This window comes from Phyllopteryx taeniolatus, chromosome 9 (genome assembly GCF_024500385.1).
Source record: "Phyllopteryx taeniolatus isolate TA_2022b chromosome 9, UOR_Ptae_1.2, whole genome shotgun sequence".
NCBI classification, from domain to species: Eukaryota; Metazoa; Chordata; class Actinopteri; order Syngnathiformes; family Syngnathidae; genus Phyllopteryx; species Phyllopteryx taeniolatus.
Window position 1 is genome coordinate 16658104 of NC_084510.1, and position 23569 is coordinate 16681672.

Here is a 23569-nt window from a genome sequence, read left to right on the forward strand (position 1 = left end):
AGTTTGAAATGCCATCACTTTACTGGTATTTTCAAGAGAGTGTTTATATTGTGTTGCATTCAATGCAGCCAAACAGACAGACAGTTCGTTTTAAAGTTGCGCTACAAAGGCTGCTTTTGTTTTGAACAAAATCTAGAGATATGATGATAGAATTCTATAAATCTAAAAAAAAAAGGAAAAAAAAAGTTCAGAGTTCTTAATTTCCAGAATTGTTATTGTACTTTTTGTACAGGTGGTTCTGAGTACAAAAGTGGCTGGAGAAGAGATTTACAGTTTCTTGCTTTGGTGTTCCTTTGATAATTAAATCTTGAAAGCTCAAGACTAAAATTTATATGTAATGTTTGTATCACTGTGCGCGACATAAACACTGTACATGATTTGTGCATTGTAGATCTCTTGAAAGTGAATGACTCCAAGCTGCAGGCCACCGTGGTGATGTGCATATGAACAAAGAAAATGCCTTCATTTCAACTGAATGTATTTAAAACCATCACGTCATCAGGAAGAGGTGCAGCCTTAATGGATGTTACCTGACTCTCCTCCTATGACTAATAGAGATTAAAACTATTGTTAAATAGATTGTTTTCACATGTACGTATATATACAACTGAGCATTGGAATGAATGTTGGCAAGTGGCTGATAATCAGTGTGAGGAAAAGAGGAATTTTGCCCAGATGGAGATTTAAAGAGTAGCATAAAAAGAAGTCACCCATCCGTACTCGATGTAATTTTGTGTTCATCTAATGAAAATTGCTGAGTATACATGTCTGTGCTGTAAAGAGTCTCTATTCATTTGTATTTTTTTAATTCATGCAATGATTCATAAAGCATTCATTATCAATACACAAAACCATTTTCCAGCTGTTTTCATTGCATCAAAAAGCAAACAACTATTGTTTCATGTCCGCAAGATTCAGTTCAGGTCTATTTATGTCCACCAAGATGACAGGAACATGTTACAGCTCAGCAATAATCAGCCAACAGAAATCACGTCTCACTCGTCATCTCACTGTCAGATTGTCTGCTCCTTGGCCTTGGCCTACATCTTTCTAGGTCAGATCCGTGGACTCTCTTTTATAATGGAGCTTCGACACTGCCTGCTGTAGACGCAACAAACTGAACCGGATGATTTATGATAGAAAGGATAGTCAGTTTTTAAAAACAAGATACGGATAGGGTGGCATCACAGCACATATGTTAGATCTCACTAGCATTTACAGGAGTTGATATGGTAACAACAAAAATACAACCCTATGGGGGCACACGCCAGTGCAAACTGTAGGCCGGTCCCAAGCCCGGATAAATGCAAAGGGTTGCATCAGGAAGGGAATCCGGCTTAAAACTTTGCCAAACAAATATGAGCGTTCATCTAAAGAATTCCATACCGGATCGGTCGTTGCCCGGGTTAACAACGTCCGCCACCGGCGCCGTCAACCTGCAGGGTGCCGGTAGAAATTCAGCTACCGTGGGTCGAAGTCGAAGAAGAAGAGGTGGAAAGCGGGTTCTTCGGCAGAAAGAGAGGAGGAAAGCACAGAGCCTAGAACTGAATGTGGGGACTTTGAATGTTGGGACTATGACAGGAAGATCTTGGGAGTTGATTGACATGATGATTAGGAGAAAGGTTGATATATTGTGTGTCCAGGAGACCAGGTGGAAAGGCAGTAAGGCTAGAAGTTTAGGGGCAGGGTTTATATTATTTTACCATGGTGTAGATGGGAAGAGAAATGGAGTCGAGTTTATTTTAAAAGAAGAGTTGGCTAAGAATCTCTTGGAGGTGAAAAGAGTATCAGATCGAGTGATGAGGCTGAAACTTGAAATTGATGGTGTTATGTATAATGTGATTAGTGGCTATACCCCACAGGTAGGATGTGACCTACAGGTGAAAGAGAAATTCTGGAAGGAGCTAGACGAAGTAGTTCTGAGCATCCCAGACAGAGAGAGAGTCGTGATTGGTGCAGATTGTAATGGACATGTTGGCGAAGGAAATAGGGGTGATGAAGAAGTGATGGGTAAGTACGGCATCCAGGAAAGGAACTTGGAGGCACAGATGGTGGTAGACTTTGCAAAAAGGATGCAAATGGTTGTAGTGAGCACTTTTTTCCAGAAGAGGCAGGAACATAGGGTGACCTAAAAGAGCGGAGGTAGAAGCACGCAGGTGGATTACATCTTGTGCAGACAATGTAATCTGAAGGAGGTTACCGACTGTAAGGTAGTGGTAGGGCAGAGTGTGGCTAGACAGCATAGGATGGTGGTGTGTAAGATGACTCTGGTGGCGGGGAGGAAGATTAGGAAGACAAAGGCAGAGCAGAGAACCATGTGGTGGAAGCTGAGACAGGACGAGTGTTCTGCAGCTTTTCGGGAAGAGGTGAGACAGGCTCTCGGTGGACAGGAGGAGCTTCCAGAAGACTGGACCACTGCAACCAAGGTGATCAGAGAGGCAGGCAGGTGAGTACTTGTTGTATCTTCTGGCAGGAAAGGAGAGGAGACTTGGTGGTGGAACCTCACAGTACAGGAAGTCCTACAAGGAAAAAGGTTAGCTAAGAAGAAGTGGGACACTGAGAGGACTGAGGAGAGGCGAAAGGAATACATTGAGATGCGACATAGGGCAAATGTAGAGGTGGCAAAGGCCAAACAAGAGGCATATGATGACATGTATGCCAGGTTGGACACTAAAGAAGGAGAAAAGGATCTATACAGGTTGGCATGACAGAGGGATAGAGATAGGAAGGATGTGCAGCAGGTTAGGGTGATTAAGGATAGAGACGGAAATATGTTGACTGGTGCCAGTAGTGTGCTAGATAGATGGAAAAAATACTTTGAGGAGTTGATGAATGAGGAAAATGAGAGAGAAGGGAGAGTAAAAGAGGCAAGTGTGGTGGACCAGGAAGTGGCAATGATTAGTAACGGGGAAGTTAGAAAGGCATTAAAGAGGATGAAAAATGGAAAGGCAGTTGGTCCTGATGACATTCCTGTGGAGGTATGGAAGCATCTAGGAGAGGTGGCTGTGGAGTTTTTGACCATCTTGCTCAGTAGAATTCTAGCGCGTGACAAGATGCCTGAAGAATGGAGGAAAAGTGTCCTGCTGCCCATTTTTAAGAACAAGGGTAATGTGCAGAGCTAAAATCCTAAATACAGACAATAAAAATGCTCTGAATTCATGCTCACATTTCACTTTTCAACTCTCTACTTTGAGTGAAGCAAGGCAACACTTGTAGAAAGGTTTAAATAAACCAACATTTTAAATATTGTATGCTCTTCTTGAGGTTTCTGTCAAATAATGATCTGTGCCAAGTTGCAATGTCTCTAAAGCATCAGGGCAAGAGTAAACAGCTTGTGTACACCAGAAGCAGACTGGAAATTAGGATAAAATACAACACTGGGAACAGATTTTAGTTCTGTGCTCTGGCTGAGCCATTCCAAAACGTTCATCAGCTGCAGCCATTCTTTTGTTGATTTGGATGTAAGCTTTAGGTTGTTTTCATGCTTGAATTATATTTCTAGCAGATACCTGATTGGTTTGGGGCTGATATAGTGTGCTACTTGGAACGGTTAAAGAACCAGTTCCAGCGGAAAAAATAAATAAAAAATGCCCTAAACCGTGATAATGCCACCACAGGGCCTCATTGTGTTTGTCACACCCATCTGGTAAAGAGTGTGTTGCTTCTGGGCATCATTCTGAAAGGTATGTTCACGCAGTTTTACCTGAATAAAATGTCTGAAAATTGAAGCGACCGTAAATATACGTGGCAAATGATATTTTCAGATACTCAACCCTACTGTATGATACAGGGCTGAAAACCCTTGACCATGAACATTGTTTCCAGCAGTGTCGGACATATCTTGCAGTAGACCTAAAAAAAGAAAAAAGTGCCCCCCTCAATAGTGGGACTCGTGTCCCCTGCTGTGGGTGTGGAAGTTTTTCTGGCCTTCCCTGCTGATGGGTTTTGGAAGTGTCCATAAATTAAATTATTTAAATTGTCAGGAACCCCTCAGAAGCTGGATTTCATACAATGTTTGTGCACTCAGTGCTCCATTTTGGATTTGGAAGGTTTCCTGACACTACTGGGAGATACAGTACGAGAACTTACATCGTGACCACTGGAAAAAAAATTAGAAAAATTGATTACCCTCAAAAATGGGGAATGATATAATTTTTGGGGTATACTGTACATAGGTCCTTGCTGTGAGTTTGGAAGATTTTCTGCTCCTCCTGACTGACAGAAAGTTGTAGCACTGTGATTCATGACTGTTTAGGGCAGCTTGACCTTGTCAGAGCAGAACATGATTTTGCAAAAGCAATGAATGTGAAAAAAATTCATAAAAATCATCCACAAAAGTGGGACTTTATGTTGTTTTTGTTTCTAGCTAGGGCTCATGCATATATCTATAAATACCTGTTTTTACAGAAATGATGACGACTATTTTATTCCCCCGCCAACTTAATGACCACTAGGAGTTTTTAGTCCCAGTTTGACCCAAATTTAAAGGGGACATATGGAAATGTTACTTTTATATGGCTTGTATACAAATAGGTGGGTCTCTTGAGTGCCTAACCAGTATTTTATTTTATTTTTTTTGTGAGAGGCATATTTCTGAAAATGTATGAGAAACCTATTCTGAATTTTGCCAAACTGTGGCGATGTGTCTGCAGCATGTGCTACATACAAGGATATGCATTCTAGTTATGAAAGTGTAATTCATGAGCTTGGTGATGAAGTGCCACCTCCACAAATGGAAATCTAATTCAAGATGAATGATTTTAAATGCAGCAGATGAGGGGCGTGGGGTAAGAAGTCGCTCATCTGCATGCGACAGGACTGCCCCCTAAAAACTGACTGACTTCAAAGAGGCTGGCTCGAGCACACCTTAGTGACGATAAGCGGTGCGGAAAATGGATATTCTAAAATATGGTCCCCAATACAGTTCTATAGTACCATACATAAGAGCTATATTTATTTTGATCAGCATGTCATTGAAAATGTAATAAATATAAATATAAAATGTTGATTTAATAATCATTCTCAATAAAATCTTGATGTTGATTGAAGCACATTAGCTAATGCCTCGGGTAAAGGGCAAGACAGTTACTTGTCTTGGATGATCGGTCTCCGCCCGGTCCCTGGTCTGACAGTCGATCCTGAGATCCCACTTCTGACACCAAGTTTGTTTTGGAATTGAATCAGGGAACAATCTTGCCTTTTGTCATTTTAATGAAATCTTTGCAAAGAGAGAGACAGACCAGAGAGGAACCTGCAGTTGCTTCGTGCTTCTCCCCGTCTCTGAAGAACACGGAAGAAGAAACCCACAGAACAAACTAAAACTAAAATGGGAGGGAGTGAAGGAAGAAAGGCCTATTCACACAGTTATCTTGTCCATGAGAGAACGGGGAGGCGGATAGAGACACTGAGAAGGGAGGAAAAACCAATTAAGCTACTAGGTACATTTGAAAAAGTCACACAAGAACAAAGAACTATTGAAGTCATAAAAATCACAGAAACTATGGGATAATATAATAAAAGACTATGTAGACCATATTTTGTTTCCTGATTTAATTTAAAAACTCTAACTACAAATAGTCCAAAGTGTTTTCAAAAAGAAAATATAGACAACATTCTTTGTGTGTGCTGCATTTTGAAAACATTTGAACAGCAGATTTAAGGATTAAGTTTCAATTAATTTTGGAAAATCGAATTTAAGACCTTTTTAAGGATTGCATTCTCCATCCTGTATGGGTGAAAACATAATGGCTCTTTGTTCTGCTAGGCAAATATCTTAGTGATGAACTCCCTGAAACGCGTGGCATACTGCTCTGGATGAACTGTCGAGATTTCTGCTCCTGCCTGTAAGCACACCCACGCACACACACACACAGTTTGTCAGTATGAATAAATAGTGTCAGTTGCTTTACATGACACCGATGCTCACCCCGCGTTTGACAGCCTTGGCAGCATGAGCCGCTTTCTTCTTGGTGTCGTACTGCGTAAGCACATCAATCAGACCCATGAAATACACTTCCCTCCGCGGTGCGCCTACATGGGAGTGAGGGAGGCTCAACGCTTCAGCCTTTGGTGATTGCTTTTGATCTGCACATATGAGCCTGCAGACCCAGGCCCAGTGTAACATGGTTTTAAGGTGAGCAAAGAGCGCCCTCAGGACTCACCTAAAGCGCTCTCGATAGCGTACACATCCACGTAAGGGTCGAACTCCCCAGGGCCCATGGGCTTGAAGGAGTTCATGTAGCCAGCTATGCCTTCAGGTGAGGTGGAGCCTGGAACCACAGATTGGCTGCTTTCATCTTGCTCTTCTTCGCCATCAGACAACTCCATCTCCAGTTCCTTTTCCTCCCTCTCAGCCCTCTCCACATCATGGATACCCAGCAGGAGGCTGTAGTCCATAATCCTCATACGCACCAGGAACTGCAGAAAGAGGGCACTCAAGCACAAATTGCACTGTGTTGTCATATGGGCCAAGCCTCAAACTCCAAAAGGTTCCATCCATCCAGTCATTCTCATCAGCGCTTATCCTGTTCAGGGTCACGGGGGTGCTAGAGTCTATCCCAGCTGACTTTGGGCAAAAGGCAGAGTACACCCTGAACTGCTCGCCAGTAAGTAGCAGGGAACATAGACAAGGACAACCATTCAGACTCACATTCACACTGTCACTGGGAACTGAACCCACACTGCCTGCACCAAGTCAGGTGAATGTACCAGTACAGCATTAGTGGTGGTGGGCAAAAGGTTCTAGGTTTGAATCTTAGCTTGCGACTTTCTGTGTGGAGAATATTTCAAACACATGCATGTTTGGTTAAACATTTTTTTTAATTATTATTTAAACATTTTTTTAAATTATTCTTTTTCTTTCTTTTTTTTTTTGGGGGGGGGGGGGGCGGTGTCTACAGTAGTACCTCAAATTAGGAGTGACCCGACTTCTGAATTTTTCAAGGTACAAGCATCACCCTGACAATTTTTCTGCCTTGAGATGTGATAAATAAAAATAAAAAGAGATAAAAGCACTACAAGGTGGCAGAGAACTTCACAACAAGCAGCATATATTGAACAATTCTTTAAACAACAACAACAAAATAAAAGCTTGAAGCTGTTTAGTACTGCCACTCCCAGTTAAAGTTTACTGGAAAACTGAACATCAAACAAAGAAAATTTCACCTTGTGGATTTAACCAAAGCATATCTTGTCTAACAAAAGTCAATTAGCTTAATGTTACCAAACAATGAGAAACACCATAGATGGGCTAATAACACTTATATCAATACTGTGGTAGTTATAAACCTTTAAGCAACTTCAATTTGAACACAAATGATAACATGTATTCTTTATCCTCTGTGAAAAACAACTAATATATGTACCTTAGTTGTGACAGTCTTCTATATTTCATCATCAAATATACGTGAAGTATGTCTGTATATATTACACTGCCCCTGGTGGCCAAGGCATGCACAGGAGAAGGAGCATCCATCCATCCCTCCATTACCTTTACCGCTTCTCCTCACTAGGGTCGCGGGCTGCTGGAGCCTATCCCAGCTATCTTCGGGCGGGAGGCGGGGTACACCCTGAACCGGTCACCAGCCAATCGCAGGGCACATAGAAACAAACAACCATTCGCACTCACAATCACACCTACGGACAATTTAGAGTCTCCAATCAACCTCCCACGCATGTTTTTGGGATGTGGGAGGAAACCGGAGTGCCCGGAGAAAACCCAACCAGTCACGGGGAGAACATGCAAACTCCACACAGGTGGGTCCGGGGATTGAACTCGGGTCCCCAGAACTGTGAGGCGGATGTGCTAACCAGTCAACCACCGTGCCGGCAGCAGAAGGAGCAGAAACATGGAATTATGACTCACAAACTATTCATTCAAACTATTTCTTCAATTATGTGATTACTGTATGTTTTCACAATGTACACTACTGTAGAGTGCTATTTCCCTTCTTAAAAAAAATATGTTACCAAAATTTTTGTCAGTGTTTTTGGAGGGCTGGAACAGATTAATGGCATTTCCATTCATTTCAATGGGCGAAGATGATTTGAGATTTGGGTGTCACAGAACGAATTAACCTCGTAATTTAAAGCACAATTACATGTGGCCTGCAATTGTCTGCCGACAAGTCCGGGGTCCACCTCACTCGTGACCCTAATGAGGAAATGCGCTATAGAGAATGGATGCTTGATCCTTTGACCTACAAAAAGCTGTGGTACCATAGAATTAATACATCAAGTGTTTTTTGTAAGATCATAAAAGTTGCAGACAAACAATCCACAGACAATTTGCAAGGTAAAAAAAAAAAGGTTTCTTACCTCAAGATCTCTGTTAAGTTTGTCCGTGACGTTCTCCTTCTCCTGGTCACACACGTAAATCTTTTGCATGTTGTTCATGAAGTCTATGTCCTTATAGGTGGGAAGCTCCTTGACCTGGAAAGCACACAACAAGGAGATGTTCATAACATTCAGCACTAATTTAAAAGCCATATTCTGATATAATAAGAAAGAGTTGCATAATAATGCCCCTGATGTTTATATTAAAAGCAAGACAATTGAAAATATTTTCATGAGACAACCAACTTTATCAGACCTTTACTACAGGCACATTTACTTGCTGTTTATTTGTGGGTCTTTCTGCCTTCACTTATGTCTTCAGTACAGTGAAAAGCATGCTCTATGGTGTTGTGATTGGAGCATGGACCTGACCATTGAACAATATTCAATTTCTTTGCCTTCAAAATGTCTACTTAGTAGCATGTTTATTGTTATTATCCATCTGCACTGTCAAACACCATCCTTTCAGTTTTGTAGCATTAGGCTAAATGAGAGCATAGACTAAACACCTCATAATTGACACACATAATCAGTAAACAGCTTTGAACCCATTCCTTTATCAGTTATCCATGCCCATGCAACACAGCTTTCACTATGTTTGACAAATGGTGTTGTATGCTTTGGATCATTATCTGGATACTTTTTTTAAACAACCTCATACTTTCAATTTTTAAAAAAAAGTTCACTTCACTTCATACTCACATCCAATAGTGCAGTCTGTTGTATTCAAAAGCAAGCTCACTGTAATCATAATGCTGCCATTACTAATACTACAGGATAAAACGAGTTGATCATGTATGCATGGATTTTAATGAGTTCTCACTGTGCTGACACATCCTTTCATGTGAGCTCACCTTCTCTTTAAAAGTTGCTTCTCGAGACACCAGGGAGCCCTGAGGAAAGGAAAGACCAGACAACATTTCTCATCTGAGTGGAGCTCAATAAGAGTGGAGACAAGACTCATATGTGACTTCATTGAGCTGTTAGCACATCACGGACTTAAAATTAATGATGTGCCATGTCTTGTAAAATATTATAGCAGATCTTGACACCTTGTATCAGCAGCCATAAATTTAGGCAAGTTATATTTGTACAATGATCATAAACCTGAAGTTGCGACCAATAAATATTTAATGGAACGTGTGAATGATAACGTTGACAATGATAATCGATCCCCATACACTACCACTTAAAGTCACTTTACCTTGAGGTCATACTTCCTGTGTACTTGTAGTCTGTGACTGAACATGTTCCTCATGACCAACATGTAGGTGTCCTCACTCTCCACTGTGACTCTGTACATGGCCAGGAACTGAGGGAGCAGTGTAGAACCGTGACAGGTGACAACATGCTGGATGAGAAGAAAGGAGCAGTGTAATGTATTTTTCTTTCAGGTACTGTGTATTAACATTACTTTTATTCATTTATTGGCGGGGAGAAATTGGTTATGAACACAACTATAAACGAAGGTAGGGGCGGTTGCACCTTGAGGCCCTCGTGAAGTGCAAAGTGCAAATGTCGCCCCAACAAAAACAGAAGTAGGGCTGGCACTATTGAATATTTTTAAAATTGATTATTCAAGTAATAACAAAAAATATACAGTCTATTTTTTCCCCTTGGGGTCAGCCTCCTCATGTTCTATAGTAACTGTACTCATATTGAGTGTGTGTGGCTTTAAAAGGCGGGGCCTGGCCAAGGTGAGTTACATGGGAGTCAGCAAATGAGAGTGAAGAGTTGGCTGTTGCTGGCTCAGGTTAACGGCTAGCTGTCAACTGGCTCACCGTTAGCCTGTCTGCCTGTTGAGTGCCTAGCTGTCATTTGTGGCTATGCAGGTAGTGTTTGAATGTGCTTATTTTGTTACCATTTGTGATTGAAGTTGCCCTGGCGACTGTGTCGACCCTTGACGACTTGTGGGAGGTTTACAATACGTTCTAACTAGCAGTGGTAGGCTAAATTAAATTAGCTAACAATGTTTACTTTACTGTAGTTGTGGAGTTGTGTAAGCCAGTTCTACTTTGCAATAGACACATAATTGTGTTATCTTCTTTTTTAAGTGTGAAATGATCCCAAATTTTGGACATTCTCTGTCTTTTACACACTCTTTCCTCCTGGCTTGCACTTATTGCTATGCTAGTCTGCAGTAACATTAGCCCGTGTGGAAAAATGATCACTGTGAAGCTTCGAGGCGGAGATTTTGCCTCGACCTGTTTTGTAATCGAATTATTCAAGTTATTTGAATTATCACAGCACTAGTTTCAGACAGTGTAGTGTGCCAGATCTTCACCCAGCCTAGCTGCCAAGTCATGGGTGGAAAAACTCGATGCAAGGGCAGTATTATGTAAATTAGCTGAATTGTGATGTCACAATTCATAACAGCTATCTCATAAATATTTTTTTTTGTAATAGGAAGCTTTCATAAGATCTACCTGGTTGTTTAATTTCACACTTGATGGGCGGGCAAGCACTCCAGAGGCCAAAATACAGTATTTGCATACTTGCAATTAAAAAGTACATTTCCATTATATTTGCCCTTTAAACATTACCAAATATGATTCTACAACATGAAAGGACCACATTTTGCTTGTAGTTAAAAGAATGTTTTAAGTGCGTGTGTCACCTGGTGATACTCAGAAAGGATGTTGTGCATTTCCGCCACCTCCTCACTGGAGATTTCTTTGACCACCAAAGTGCGGTCATATGACGCAAGCAGCAGGCCCTCACATGTTCCCTCTCCGTCTTTGAGCGGCGGACTGCGAGCCAGAGACACCTGTTGATGAAAACGTTTCTTTTGTACATACTGCATTTTGTACGCTCTTTAACATGCAAATCGTTTTCACTGAAATGCAAATTGCTACAAACAGGACAATTGGAAAATATATGGCACAATTGTGTATTTCCTGCAATGTTTCATCAGTAATGAGAACCCAGCGTGAATCACATCGTGTTAAGCTCAAATGTGTTGTAAGGTGCACAGAAATGCAAATTTCACACAAACACATGCAAATTTAGAGTCGGTGCTGAAAAAAAATGCAGATAATCCTGCATGATATCAGACCTGTGTGCTTGGGCCATACCTTCTTTTTTTTAACAGTACCTGGTAATCCTGGTCCTCAATGCCAAAGCGCTCACGTAGGTTCCTGAAAACTTGCGGACAATACTCTTTGAATTTAAATTGTCCTGGGAGATTCTCTCTGAGAAAAAACCCACACAGAAAAAAAAAATGTCTTTACGAACAGACCCAGAATCTATTTAAATGTCTATTTAAAATGAGAATGCTGAACACAGCAACATTAGTACACCTACCCAATCTAAGATGCCTTCCCAAAGATAATAATGCTCAGTTTTTATTGACAATTAAATGATGTCATACTGAGAGCTGTTTCTAATATTCTGGTTCACTTTTTAAAATGAGTGATCGTAGCAATCCTCTTGCAGGTGTACCTAATCAACCATCCCCACAAGAAAAGCAGAAGACATACAGTTGAAGAAAAAATATATTTGTGTAGCAATACTGAAATAAAACAACTTAGTTTTCATACAAATAAATAAACGTGGGTGTCGACGTGCAGGGGAAGTTGGAATGGTGTAACAAGGCATTGGAGGACATTTGTAAAGTTCTGAAAAAATATTTTATTTAAATAGGTCAGTTATAAAAAACTATTTCATAAATATTAAGATAAGACACATTTTGCAGGGAAAGTTAAATATTAAAGTTGCTTCAATCAAATCAAGACTCTCTGAAACTACCTACACCCACCTTGCAAAAATGCTAATGGTTTATTCCACACAGCTCATTTGTTGCAACATACAAAGTGCTCTGGGTATACACACGGGAAGAAGGAAATGAGAGACAGGAGATGTAAAGAAAGCTCAAAGTTGGCAGCTAAATGCTTACAAAGTTTTTTTGTTTCACAGAAAGGATAGATCAGCCCAAATGTTAAAGCATATTATGACTGATAAAATGCCATGGTTTTAATCAGACCTCCATATCCAAGCTACCCACAATCAATCGCCCTCAAAAGAAAGAAACAGACTTATTAATTGCTATTTGAAACTATTAACCTATTCATTATAAAACATGCTTATTTGTTATTATTGATGATATTGATTTTGATTATAATTAAAAAATGGAGTTAATGGTATATGTTTCCTGCTGCTAGGATACTTACGCCCATAACTAGATCTTTAAAAGATATTATACAGTAGCCTTAGCAATTTTTGAGGTCCCTGAATTTGGTGCTACACCCCTGCTAATAAATCCATGTTTACTTTTATTATTTAGGTAAAAATTCATAGAGAGATTTAGAACAAATCTCTCTGTAGTAACATCCATCCATCCATCCATCCATTTTCTGAGCCGCTTCTCCTCACTAGGGTCGCGGGCGTGCTGGAGCCTATCCCAGCTGTCTTCGAGCAGGAGGCGGGGTACACCCTGAACTGGTTGCCAGCCAATCGCAGGGCACATAGGAACAAACAACCATTCGCACTCACATTCATGCCTACAGGCAATTTAGAGTCTCCAATTGAGGCATGTTTTTGGGATGTGGGAGGAAACCGGAGTGCCCGGAGAAAACCCACGCAGGCACGGGGAGAACATGCAAACTCCACACAGGCGGGGCCTGGGATTGAACCCGGGTCCTCAGAACTGTGAGGCTGACGCTCTAACCATTCGGCCACCGTGCCGCCCTGTAGTAACATCACATGACAAAACACAGTTTATTGTTTTTCCCGAGACTGTTACACAACCTGGATTCCTGACTGGATTAAGGGATTATTTAAAGCTACTCATTTTTCCAGACTTGAGTTGTGTCATACTTCTCTGAAGGATTGAGAAACTATTTTCTTTATATTTTTAAAAGATGTTGAAAACTTATTTAAAGTAATGTCTCGTTTGTTGCGGGGGTAAGGTTCCGGACCACCCCTGCAATAGATGAAATCCCCCAAGTAGCAACCACCTATATATAGTTTTTAATTATTTTTACATATTTTAAAGCTGCATTAACCTCTCCAGACTCTTATTAATCTTCCCACCACTCCTATTAATCTCTACCGTACTCTTATTAACACTTTCTTTGCTTTTCAACACCTTTTAAGATCATAAACATACAGTAATACACAGTATTATAGACTATGTACATTTTATTCTTTGTAATATCTTTTAATGTTAATTTTTTTTCTTTACAGTTTTAATGGATTCGGCTTGGAAGCGTTTCTTTTACCGCAAAAATAATTACAGCATACACTCAAAATCCCGCAATATGGCAAATTATGCACAACATTAAATAAGAATTTCAAAAATCCGCAATACACAGAATCCGAAATAAGTGAACCATGATATAGTGAGGGAATAATGTCTGTCCGAATCGCAGAAATTATGTCAACGGGACTGTTTTACCAGTGAAATGCATTATGATATATCATTGGAAAACAACATTGTGTCATGCCATTTTGCCACAATGCAGTATCCTTGGAGAGAAGGGCAAAATAAACGATTCATCTGTTGAATGTTGGGAATTGATTGCAGATTAATGGTGTATGAAATAATTTAGGCAAACCGGGAGAGACAGTGTTGACTCATTGTCAACTGATTTGAAGTCTATATGAACAAGAAGGGAAATTGTGCTACATCCAAATTATGGCAAACTACTACTTCCAGCATTTTTCTACTCCGAGTGTGAGGAACCAACAGCCCACATGGGCCATATACAGTGCAAGAGAGCATTAGATCCACTCCTCAGAGGAACTGTCATAAAAAGCCCAAAACATTTAACCCATAAACGCTCATAATAATATACGTTTGCTCTATTACTACTTCTGACTTTTTTCATCAATTTAGTGTGGCCCTTTATTTAAAAAAAATAAAAAATGGCCCCTGAATGGATACATTTCTCCTCACCCCTGTTCTATAATGTATTATGATAATGATTTGATGTCTAACGATGAGATGGATGTATTTTTTTCAAAATGGCAAGTTTGTATTGTACAGAACACACATACACACTGCTAATACATGTCCCAGAATGCATTGCAGTAGCTAGTGTGTTGACAGTTCAGTCACTCGTTAGCGCTTGTGTAGCTCATTTTAATCATGTTGAAGTGATACCGTTAGTTTTATTATGCAAATCATTGGTTAACAATTCAGGTTTAGTAAAACATGTTACCACATTGACATTATTAGCTTATTAGTAGAGTACAGCCAGTACCGTGACCTCTGAGGGTCAAAATAAATTTGGTGTAGCGCTTCATTGTAAAAGTTGAACTCGAAATGAGTTAGTGGACTATCACTTATACAGTCAAATCACATTTACATGGTAGCAGAATGAGAGAAGGAATAGTGAACAAAAACATGCAATATAGAGTTACGAGATACTGTACAATTTGTTTGTTTTTAATTGCTTAAGTGTTGTCCAGCCTGACAAAATGTTTACAGTGGATAGGGTGTTAAGGACCAGGCCCGACTGCGAATAGTGAAAATCTACGAATAATTGAAGCCCTTTTTTTTTTCTTGTAACCCCCCAAAATTGATGAAAAAGCGGGGATATGTCACCAATAAACGTTTTCCACTAAAAACGGGGTGGTTTAAAAAATAAAAAATTGAAAAAGAATCTGAAAAAAAATGGAGTATATAAGTATCCACTGCATTTTTAAAAAGCTGTGATTTCCCATCCTTCCATTTTCTATAGTGCTTGTCCTCATAAGGGTCACAGGGTAGCTGCAGCCTATGTTTCGGGCAACAAAGTCCACTTTTCCTCTATCCATTTTCTGTTGCCGCTGAGCTGACATCTCTCCCAGCTGAGTTTGGGGAAGCACTGGGTACAACCTGGACTGGTGGCCAGTCAATCACGGGTATAGTACCCAGAAAAAAAACACGTAAGCACAGGGAAAACATGCAAATTCCAGGTTGGAGCCGAGATTCGAACCCTGAACGTCAGAACTGTGAGGTAGACATGCTAACCATTAGACCACTATGCTCCCAAAGTCAGTAATTATTCATTCGGAATGATTTTTTATATAATAAAATAGATCACTGACAAATTCAGTTCAATTATGTAGTTTGCATTTAACTGAATAGAGGTTTGGAAAAAAATGTCCAATATGTTTTCATGCCGTAAATTCCACTTTAAATTTTTTGAAGTGTCAGACTCATTTGACTTTCTTTTTATCAAGACATTTGTGTTATTAATAATGTACTAATTGCGAGGTGCAGGATGATTAATATTCTGATTGGGGGCTGAGCACTCCTAAAGATCACACCGTCTATTGTTCCCCCGATTTAATGATGTTAGTGAAGTGATGCATGAGGAGTGTTAGTGTTAGGACGAAAGCAGAAACATGAAGAGGAGGACAGTACTGTACTTGTTGAAGAGGTGGTGGTTGACTTTGACCTTGGTACTGGCTCGGAAGTCATCTGGAAGCAACATGACAGGCACGGGCACCTGGCTCAGGTCGTTGATCTGCACACATTCATTTAGTCAGTGGTGGGAAGTAACAAAGTACAAATGCTAAGTAGATTTTTCAGCTATCTGTACAGTACTTACGGATCTATATTTTACCATTTTTATTTGTTACTTTTAACCAGATGTCTGTCTACTCTTTACTTTTTCAAAATAGGCTTGTTACCTTTTTCAACTGCCGCAGACACGACATAAAAAAAAGATGTAACTAGAGAAAGGGGGAGTCATTGGCCTTATTTAATGCTGCAGTGCATAGCTTCTGTCGCCCCTTAAGGCTGAAATTCTGCTTTACCACAACAGAGCCGTCGCTTTGATATGACGTAGGCTATGGCTAGCCACCGCCTTCCCACCGTGTCTTTCTAGAACGTTTTTATTCTGTTCTGAAGGACAACCCCTGGGGGGAAAAAGATGAATTCTCTGGAAGTTTCTGTCTGCTACAGAAACCCAAAATAATGTCTACCTCGCTTTTTACAAATGGGAGACATGGGGCCACACTGCTGCTAAGTAAAATGCATCATTTCATCATTTCGTTTCAGGTATGTCATTTTCAGTGCGTCAGCAAGCCTGGGCATGCGAATATCGCCGGTTGACACAAAATATCAAAGATGAAATACTGAAAACTAGAGCAAGATGTTAGAGGAGCTATTGTGTCATCTCGTCTAGTAGTAGCTTGGGTGAAAATGAAAAAAAAGTTAGACACTGCAGCTTGAAGAGAATTGTTCATGTTGTCTGCGCTAAGAATTATTTGAGGCGAATAAATGATCTTGTGCCAGCCTAAAACCAACTGCTTCTGGTGGTCTAATCTGAGAAGACACATGCAAGCAAAGTGTATTTCTTTTGAGTTATCACTCGCTAATTACGCATTTTTTGGTACGTGCTTCACAATACAAGCAAAGCTGTGGGAACACATTGTTTTGGCCAGCCATCGCTAGCTAGCTTTCGTTTTTTTTTTTTTTTACATCCTTTCAATAAGGACACTACGTACTGTAAGTTAGTAAAAGAGGAAAACTATTTTGTGTGTAGAGGTATTTTTTTCCCATTGCGCCAAGGTGCCCAAACTATGTTGTACTGTGATTGACAATGTTTTCCACATGCTGCACACATATACAGTACAACGTCGATAAAATGGACCCTGATATAAAGGATGTCGGATAATTGTGTCCAAAAATAGTTTCCATTTGTCACTTAAAATGCTGTTGACAAAGTCTGTTAGTTCCAGAACTGGGCGCTGTTGTTTAGTGGCACTGTGGCGCAATGCAGGCAGAGAACGGGACTGACGTATTTCTGGGTCACAGATATGCAATAATACAAAATCCTCCCGTGCCTATCTAGCGGCCATGTCGATTGTTTGTCATTGACGTGGCGGCCGTGTGACGATGGTTACAGCTATTGTCTACTGTACATAGAGCAGAGAGAGAGCGGCATGGCTGCGACGTTAACTCTGCGGAGTACAAAACGCAAGTCTTTGGAGTCTGGAACATGCTATTTTTGGTACAGTAGCAGTTTTTTTGTCAAGCCGTTCACATTTGGCAACAGATTTGGAACTAGGAAGCTCACTAATTCCTCACGGCTCATGAAAACGACTCGCCAATGATGAGTACTGTATGTCAACAATGTCACCATGACCAAGCACACCGGCGTGGTAAGTTTGGATAAATGGTGAAACTTTCAAACATTTTCTAGCGTTTTTAAAAAATATATATTTCTTTACAATAACTGGACTGTACTGGATGTTTTAGGCCAAGACTAAAACCCTACAAAACAATAATTTTGTACTGTACAGTAATATGGGTGCATATAGCCTCAAAACATTTTAAAAAATGTAACGGACAATCAGCTGTATCGGACCCCCCACTCCTATTAGTCCGTTCCATCAAGGTTTCACTGTATATGTATGTGTAATGCAACAAACATTTGTTATTATGTATTTACATTTCATCATGTTTTGTTATGACTTTATTATTTGTGTAAAAACCCAAATAATTGGTTAAATATTTGGTTAATGATTTTAATCCACTTTTTTTTTTGGAGGAAACATCCGAGGGTGCTGGTGATGCACTCATTCAAAATAAAGAAAATGAGGTAAGCGAAACGTAATCAAATGTAAATTCGTTTTTTTTTTGAAGTAGCCAAATTGAAATAGGTCCACTTTCAACAGGCTAACTTGCAAATGTAATTAACTACATTCTCTACAACACTCCCTGGAGCCTCCTTCTACTTTAGTACAGAAAGTGAGTCCTTAAACCACTTCTGCTGCACGCACACAAACAAGCATTTCTCAGTCACATACCCACCGAGTGATTGACTCCCCACATGAGCACACTCGACACGGGCTCCCCGGCGCGGAACACCTCCACTTTCTGCTGCACGAAGTGCTTCATCTTGGTCTTCCTCTTGTGTGGGACGCGTGCTGCGCTCGGAGAGGACATTGGAGCACTTTGGCGCCACGCAAAACTTTTAGGACTCTGTGGGTGCGCAGTGGTCACCTCGCGACGTCGTTGTGTCTTTGGAAAAGTGGGATGGATGATGATGATGATGATGATGATGATGAGGCTGCGGTTGGATCAACTTTCTGCTGCAGGTTGGTGGCGCTGTGACGCAACAGCCACCTGGTCCAAACTTTTCAAACCGTTTTTTTAGTCACCACATGAGACGGTTTTGTGGCTGACATGCTCGATATTTAAGTACTAATAAAGTTAATGAATTTTCCTTTAAACACATCCATAGATCTCCATCTGCTATTTACAAAAAAAACTTCCAGATATATCAAAACAAGATTTAATAAGGGTTCCTATTTGATTCCTATTTATTGTGGCGTTGCCCTGTTGTAAAAATTATTCTGAATTGGTTTCTGGTACCGCCTACTGTTGTTAACTTTGTTTTAATATGCAGAAATGTATCGATTGGTCTCTCGAAAATTATGCTTAGACACACACATAGATAATCGTATTTCTTTAATCAACAAGTTACATATATATACATTGTCTTCTGACATAGATAATACATTAATTATCAAAAGCCAAAACATTTAGAACTGTGATCCTCTTATTTCATGTAACTCCCAGTATTGCTGACTTCTTCTATTATATGGGCCTTTTCTTTCATTAAAAAATTTACTTTCCTTAATAAAAAAATATATATGCTCCTATAATTTGATGTCAAAGGTGCAGAACCACTCAAATCTATAGACCCTTCACTCAAATAAACAAATAATAAAGAAAAGTCAATGCAGTGTATAGTTTTCCCTGCCCTTTCTGACACATTTTTTAAATCTATTTTTAAATCTATACCTATGTTTTTCCTTTTGTTTGAATGCAAAACAAAAATACATTAGAAAAATATATTTCATTTTATTCATTTTACAAAACAACCGCAGATTTCTTGAGAATATTTCACTTCAGTTTGTCATCTACCATGTGTGCATAATAACTGACCGCAGTGCTTGTATTTGAAGGCATAAATTAAGTGATTGTGGTCACTTAATTTCTAGATGCACTCAGAAAAAAAAAAAAAAGTCCTTTAATTTTGTCAGACCAGGACTACACACAGGACTCAGAGATCACTAGTGAGAGCAGGTTTTATTGTAAACACCGATTACATCTGGACAGACTGACAAAACGATCAGCTCCAAAATTACTAGAGATGTCTGGAAGGAGAACCTGGCTCTGCAAGAAAGAGCGCTCTATACTCACAGTGAACAAAAAACATTCTGGCACGAGACAAGGAAGATTATTTAAGCACACGGAAGGTAATGGGGAACAGGTGGAGACAATCAGGAATCAGGGCTGACACACAGGTGACACATGAGGAAGAGCAAGTGCTCTAAAATGAGAGAGGACAGTTAGACTTTCAAAATAAAATAGGAAATGACAAGACAAAAAAAACACAACAACAACAAAGACCAGACAAACCTCACCACGGTGTGACAGATTTGATTTAATTCAGACATATACATTGGTTGCACACGATTCAAATGTGGTAAACTGGCCTATATTATTTATTATTTGCAAGGAGAAGAGAGAAAAATGACATCATCACATGAACCGATGCACATGATGAAATTAAAGGCCCAGGTAAATTCGTCCTGTAAATTTGACTCACCACAGAGAAGAGTATTGCTAACAAGCCAAACAAATTGGAATTTTAGTGTGAAATCAGGGTTCAAAATGGTCATTTTTTTCAGCTTCCAGACGCTGTGGGCATGCCGCTGAATGCTCTGAAAACCCACATCCAAACTGCACGCAGGGAGGCCAGATTGAAACCCCCAACCTGAGTACTGTGAGGCAGTTGTGCTAACCATTCGGAAACAGTGCCGGAGATTTGGTTGCATTGTACTAATCCAAATCTTTATTGAAGAAACTATTGTTCGCTGAAAACAAGATTAAAGCTTTCTTGTGTCATTTTTATGTGATAAATCATACAAAAAAATGATCCATATACATGTACATTGATTATGTCACACAATACCTAACACAACATGCATGTTCAAAGTGCCATCACTACATTTTTTTTTCCATAACTTTAATAGACCCATGACGTTCAATTAGGGAAATAAAGTCTCTAAATAAGACTTGCATAACATTTTACAATGAAATGTTGTAAAAATATGGAATGTCAAAAAAACACTTAACAATAATAGAGTAATATTTTGCACAAGGATGTATAGTGTCTTACCAATGTCTCTTCTCAAATAGGGATGCATTCAGATTGTATTGTTATACCTCAAAGTACAAGCTTAACTAATGGCTAGGTTATGTTCCCCAAATGTTTAGTATAGTATTATATCAACATTATTGTACTAATGTATAAGGTCATGTTACAAGAGTACAAAAGATTTTTAACTTTGAGGGTACCAACCCATTGTCAAGCTATACAGGTATATTCCTAATGATACAATCAAACTTTTTTTGCTTGTTGTTATTTAATAAGGTAAAAATAAAAGTAAAATATCCCCATTTAATTCAGCTTCCACACTATATGTTGTTATTTTTATTGTGACTACTAATTAGCATTGGGTAATACTTAAATTATTATTAATTATTCTATGGCCATAAATATTGGTGTTAAAAACATAAATAAGATGACAAGTAGATACTATATACAATAGGTACATTGTTACAATAGCAATGGTGTAAAAAATACTGATCTTGTATAAAAAATGTTTTGGAAAATGATATGTACTGACAAAAATAATAATAATAATAATAATAATAATACAATAATAATTGTTAAATGACAAACAGACTGTTTAACATGGAACAATTGGCAGAATATGCAAACACACACCACAAACTTTATTAGGTACACCTACACCATCTAATACAAGAGCTGTATCCCAAAAAATGCGTCTTTGCAAATAATGCGCAGTTTCAGTAAGAGTAATATATCTCCCAAGTGATTACTTCTGTGGTCGTGTTGAAACTATTTAGGGTAATTTTGGGTGAACTCCTCAAAATTTACTAGAAACTTTCCAGAGGAATTTTAGTAAACACACACACACACACAAAACTCTACATTTTAAGTCAAACTGTTCCACACAATTGCATTTTTAAGTTTAAAACAACAATATTGCATTGATCCACTAGTAATTTAATATGTTGTTGTGTTGGACAAACAAAATACAATTGTGCAGAACTGCGTGACATAAAAATATGAAGTAAAGTCAGGTTGTTGGTTTTCGAATGAAGGAATTTGGGAAATATTTAGATGGAAACGTTTTATGGGAATTAATAGGGAGTTATGGCACTGAACTGGAGATATTGGTGTCATTTTGACCAGTTGCAACATAAAAGTAAAAAAAAAAAAAAAAGTTAACTTTTGATACAACTCTTGTATTGGATCTTATTAGTTTATGCAGGCGTAACTAATGTGTCAGGTGTTAGCCAGTGCAGACATTATGGCGTCTGATTAGAACAGTTCACTAGGTGTTCGCTAGAGGGCACCAATGGTCAAAGTTACACCTTAAACAGCTTGCGGCTCATGGAATGAGAAGAGAGGCACAGGGTTGGAATTCCTAAAATGTCTGTGAGGAAATCCTTTATCTTCGTCCTATGTTGGCCGCCAAGCGTTTTTCTCCTTTCTTTAATCCGACATTTGACACTCTTTTTCAACAAGTCAAGCCTTTGTGTTTATGTGACGTCACTGGCATGCCGCTCACATCCACACACCAGCACCGACCGCGTTGTTTACCTCGAGAGGACCAACACTGTACACAAATAAATAACATACTGTAGCCCAAATGTCGGTATGCAAACATTCATTTTAATTATTTTTTCTTACAAGACCATCTATCTAGCTCTATCGGATTTTCCTGCACAATGCGCAAGTGTGGTGTGCGTCCATTTTAATGTTCCGGGGAGAAACGCAAACGCACATTTAACCTTTTCCGCCCAGTTTTTCTTTTGTCTCTCCTCGATTACTGGTACCATAATAGTAATGTTTATTTCGTTTTAAACTACAGTTTTAGTTAAGATACGCGGTAATATATTATTTATACCAAGCCAATGTACTGTATGTATGACAAAATTCTAAGTAAATCAAATATATTATTATTCTATTATAAAAAAGTTGAAAATATACTGTCCATATACATATATATATATATATATAGAGAGAGAGAGAGAGAGAGAGAGAGAGAGAGAGAACTTTTCGTTGGACATCAATGATTTGTACGAATCAGTTGTACTATATCTAGCTCTCTATCAATCTAGTCTTGGGTTAAAGTTACAGTACTTTACAACTCACCTGCTTCTTTCTAAAGAAGCCACGTTTATCACAGTTGGGCATGTAGATATCATGATGGGACTTGAATAAATGGCTATCAAGGCCTCTGATTAGTGTGGTTAGCAGCTTTCGACATGGGGCCTGTGAGAGGAGAGGATTTTTAAAGTATGACTAATCATTAACTGTCTCTATAGTGTATAATTATTATAAAAGAAGATGGTTACCTCCTCCGGATTCTCGGTAGGTGCGGGATCTAAGGACAGACAAAATATCACAAGTGACTATTCAATGTGTTTACACCTACTACCAGTCATTTCAAAACATGTCCAATGAGCAAACTGTAATGGAAAGTGGTGTTATTTTGTTTTATAATGGGTTTATCCAATAGCATTAAAAGCATTGGCTCCGAACAAAAACCCACCCATTAGACAGAGAGACTTTAATACAAAAACTTAGTTGTTGCGGCACTACGAGTTGCAGATGCATGCACATCCATCAACATCGCCTTGCAGGCACCAAGCCAAAAATGTTACCTGCTGTCTGGCTCTTTTCCGTCCAACTGATGACGCTAACGTTGCTGCAGACGCCCCTGCCCTCCAGCAGGGTGTGGAGGGGCCGCGGGTCATTTGGCACGGGTGCACAACGCAGACCGCTGGCACAGCTCAGTGTGTAGACCCCACATGGTTCTCCAATGGTAAGAGCGGTGATATTTAAATCTCCCGGCGTGTGCATTTGGGAAGGCTTTCCTTTGCAGCCGGGACATCCTCTGGACGGTGTAGTTAGTGGCCTTTGGCTCGAAAGAAGTGGCTGCAGGAAAAGCAGCCCCAGCACATTCACGCACAGAAGCATCTCACACTTGAAAGTTGTCCAGGGCCTTGATTTGTTGACGCTTGTTTTCTCCGAGGACCTCGGAAGCCTCTGTTTATTTCCACTGAGCTTCGAAAGGTGGATAGCAATTTGCTCAAGCCAAGAAATGGTGATAATGAGGCTGACAGATAGCACTGGCAGCAGCTTTTAAAGGGCCAAACCAAAGAGGAAAGGTATGGGAGGGTGCGTGA

The 23569-nt window shown here is 39.5% G+C and overlaps 2 protein-coding genes across 4 annotated transcripts; both read right to left on the bottom strand.

Annotated features, from left to right (window-relative positions):
• Positions 1–5087: 5087 nt before the first annotated feature.
• LOC133484033 (phosphatidylinositol 5-phosphate 4-kinase type-2 gamma-like) lies at positions 5088–18378 on the bottom strand. Of its 3 annotated transcripts, none has more exons than XM_061786085.1 (10): positions 18083–18378; positions 15691–15788; positions 11429–11525; positions 10952–11101; positions 9539–9685; positions 9189–9227; positions 8317–8430; positions 6162–6417; positions 5927–6030; positions 5088–5841 (listed from the first exon to the last, which is right to left on the bottom strand). In XM_061786085.1, the coding sequence occupies exons 1-10, from the start codon at positions 18215–18217 to the stop codon at positions 5761–5763; spliced, it is 1221 nt and encodes a 406-aa protein (XP_061642069.1). In that variant the 5' UTR covers positions 18218–18378; the 3' UTR covers positions 5088–5760. The 3 variants fall into 3 exon arrangements, with proteins under 3 accessions (XP_061642069.1, XP_061642072.1, XP_061642070.1); XM_061786088.1 differs by lacking the exon at positions 18083–18378 and adding an exon at positions 15873–16000 and having other exon boundaries at positions 5091–5841; XM_061786086.1 differs by lacking the exon at positions 18083–18378 and adding an exon at positions 15955–16091 and having other exon boundaries at positions 5092–5841.
• A 1331-nt stretch (positions 18379–19709) lies between these two features.
• Positions 19710–23569, bottom strand: LOC133484109 (insulin-like growth factor-binding protein 6). Its single transcript, XM_061786232.1, has 4 exons — positions 23045–23569; positions 22736–22764; positions 22533–22652; positions 19710–21993 (listed from the first exon to the last, which is right to left on the bottom strand). The coding sequence occupies exons 1-4, from the start codon at positions 23358–23360 to the stop codon at positions 21895–21897; spliced, it is 564 nt and encodes a 187-aa protein (XP_061642216.1). The 5' UTR covers positions 23361–23569; the 3' UTR covers positions 19710–21894.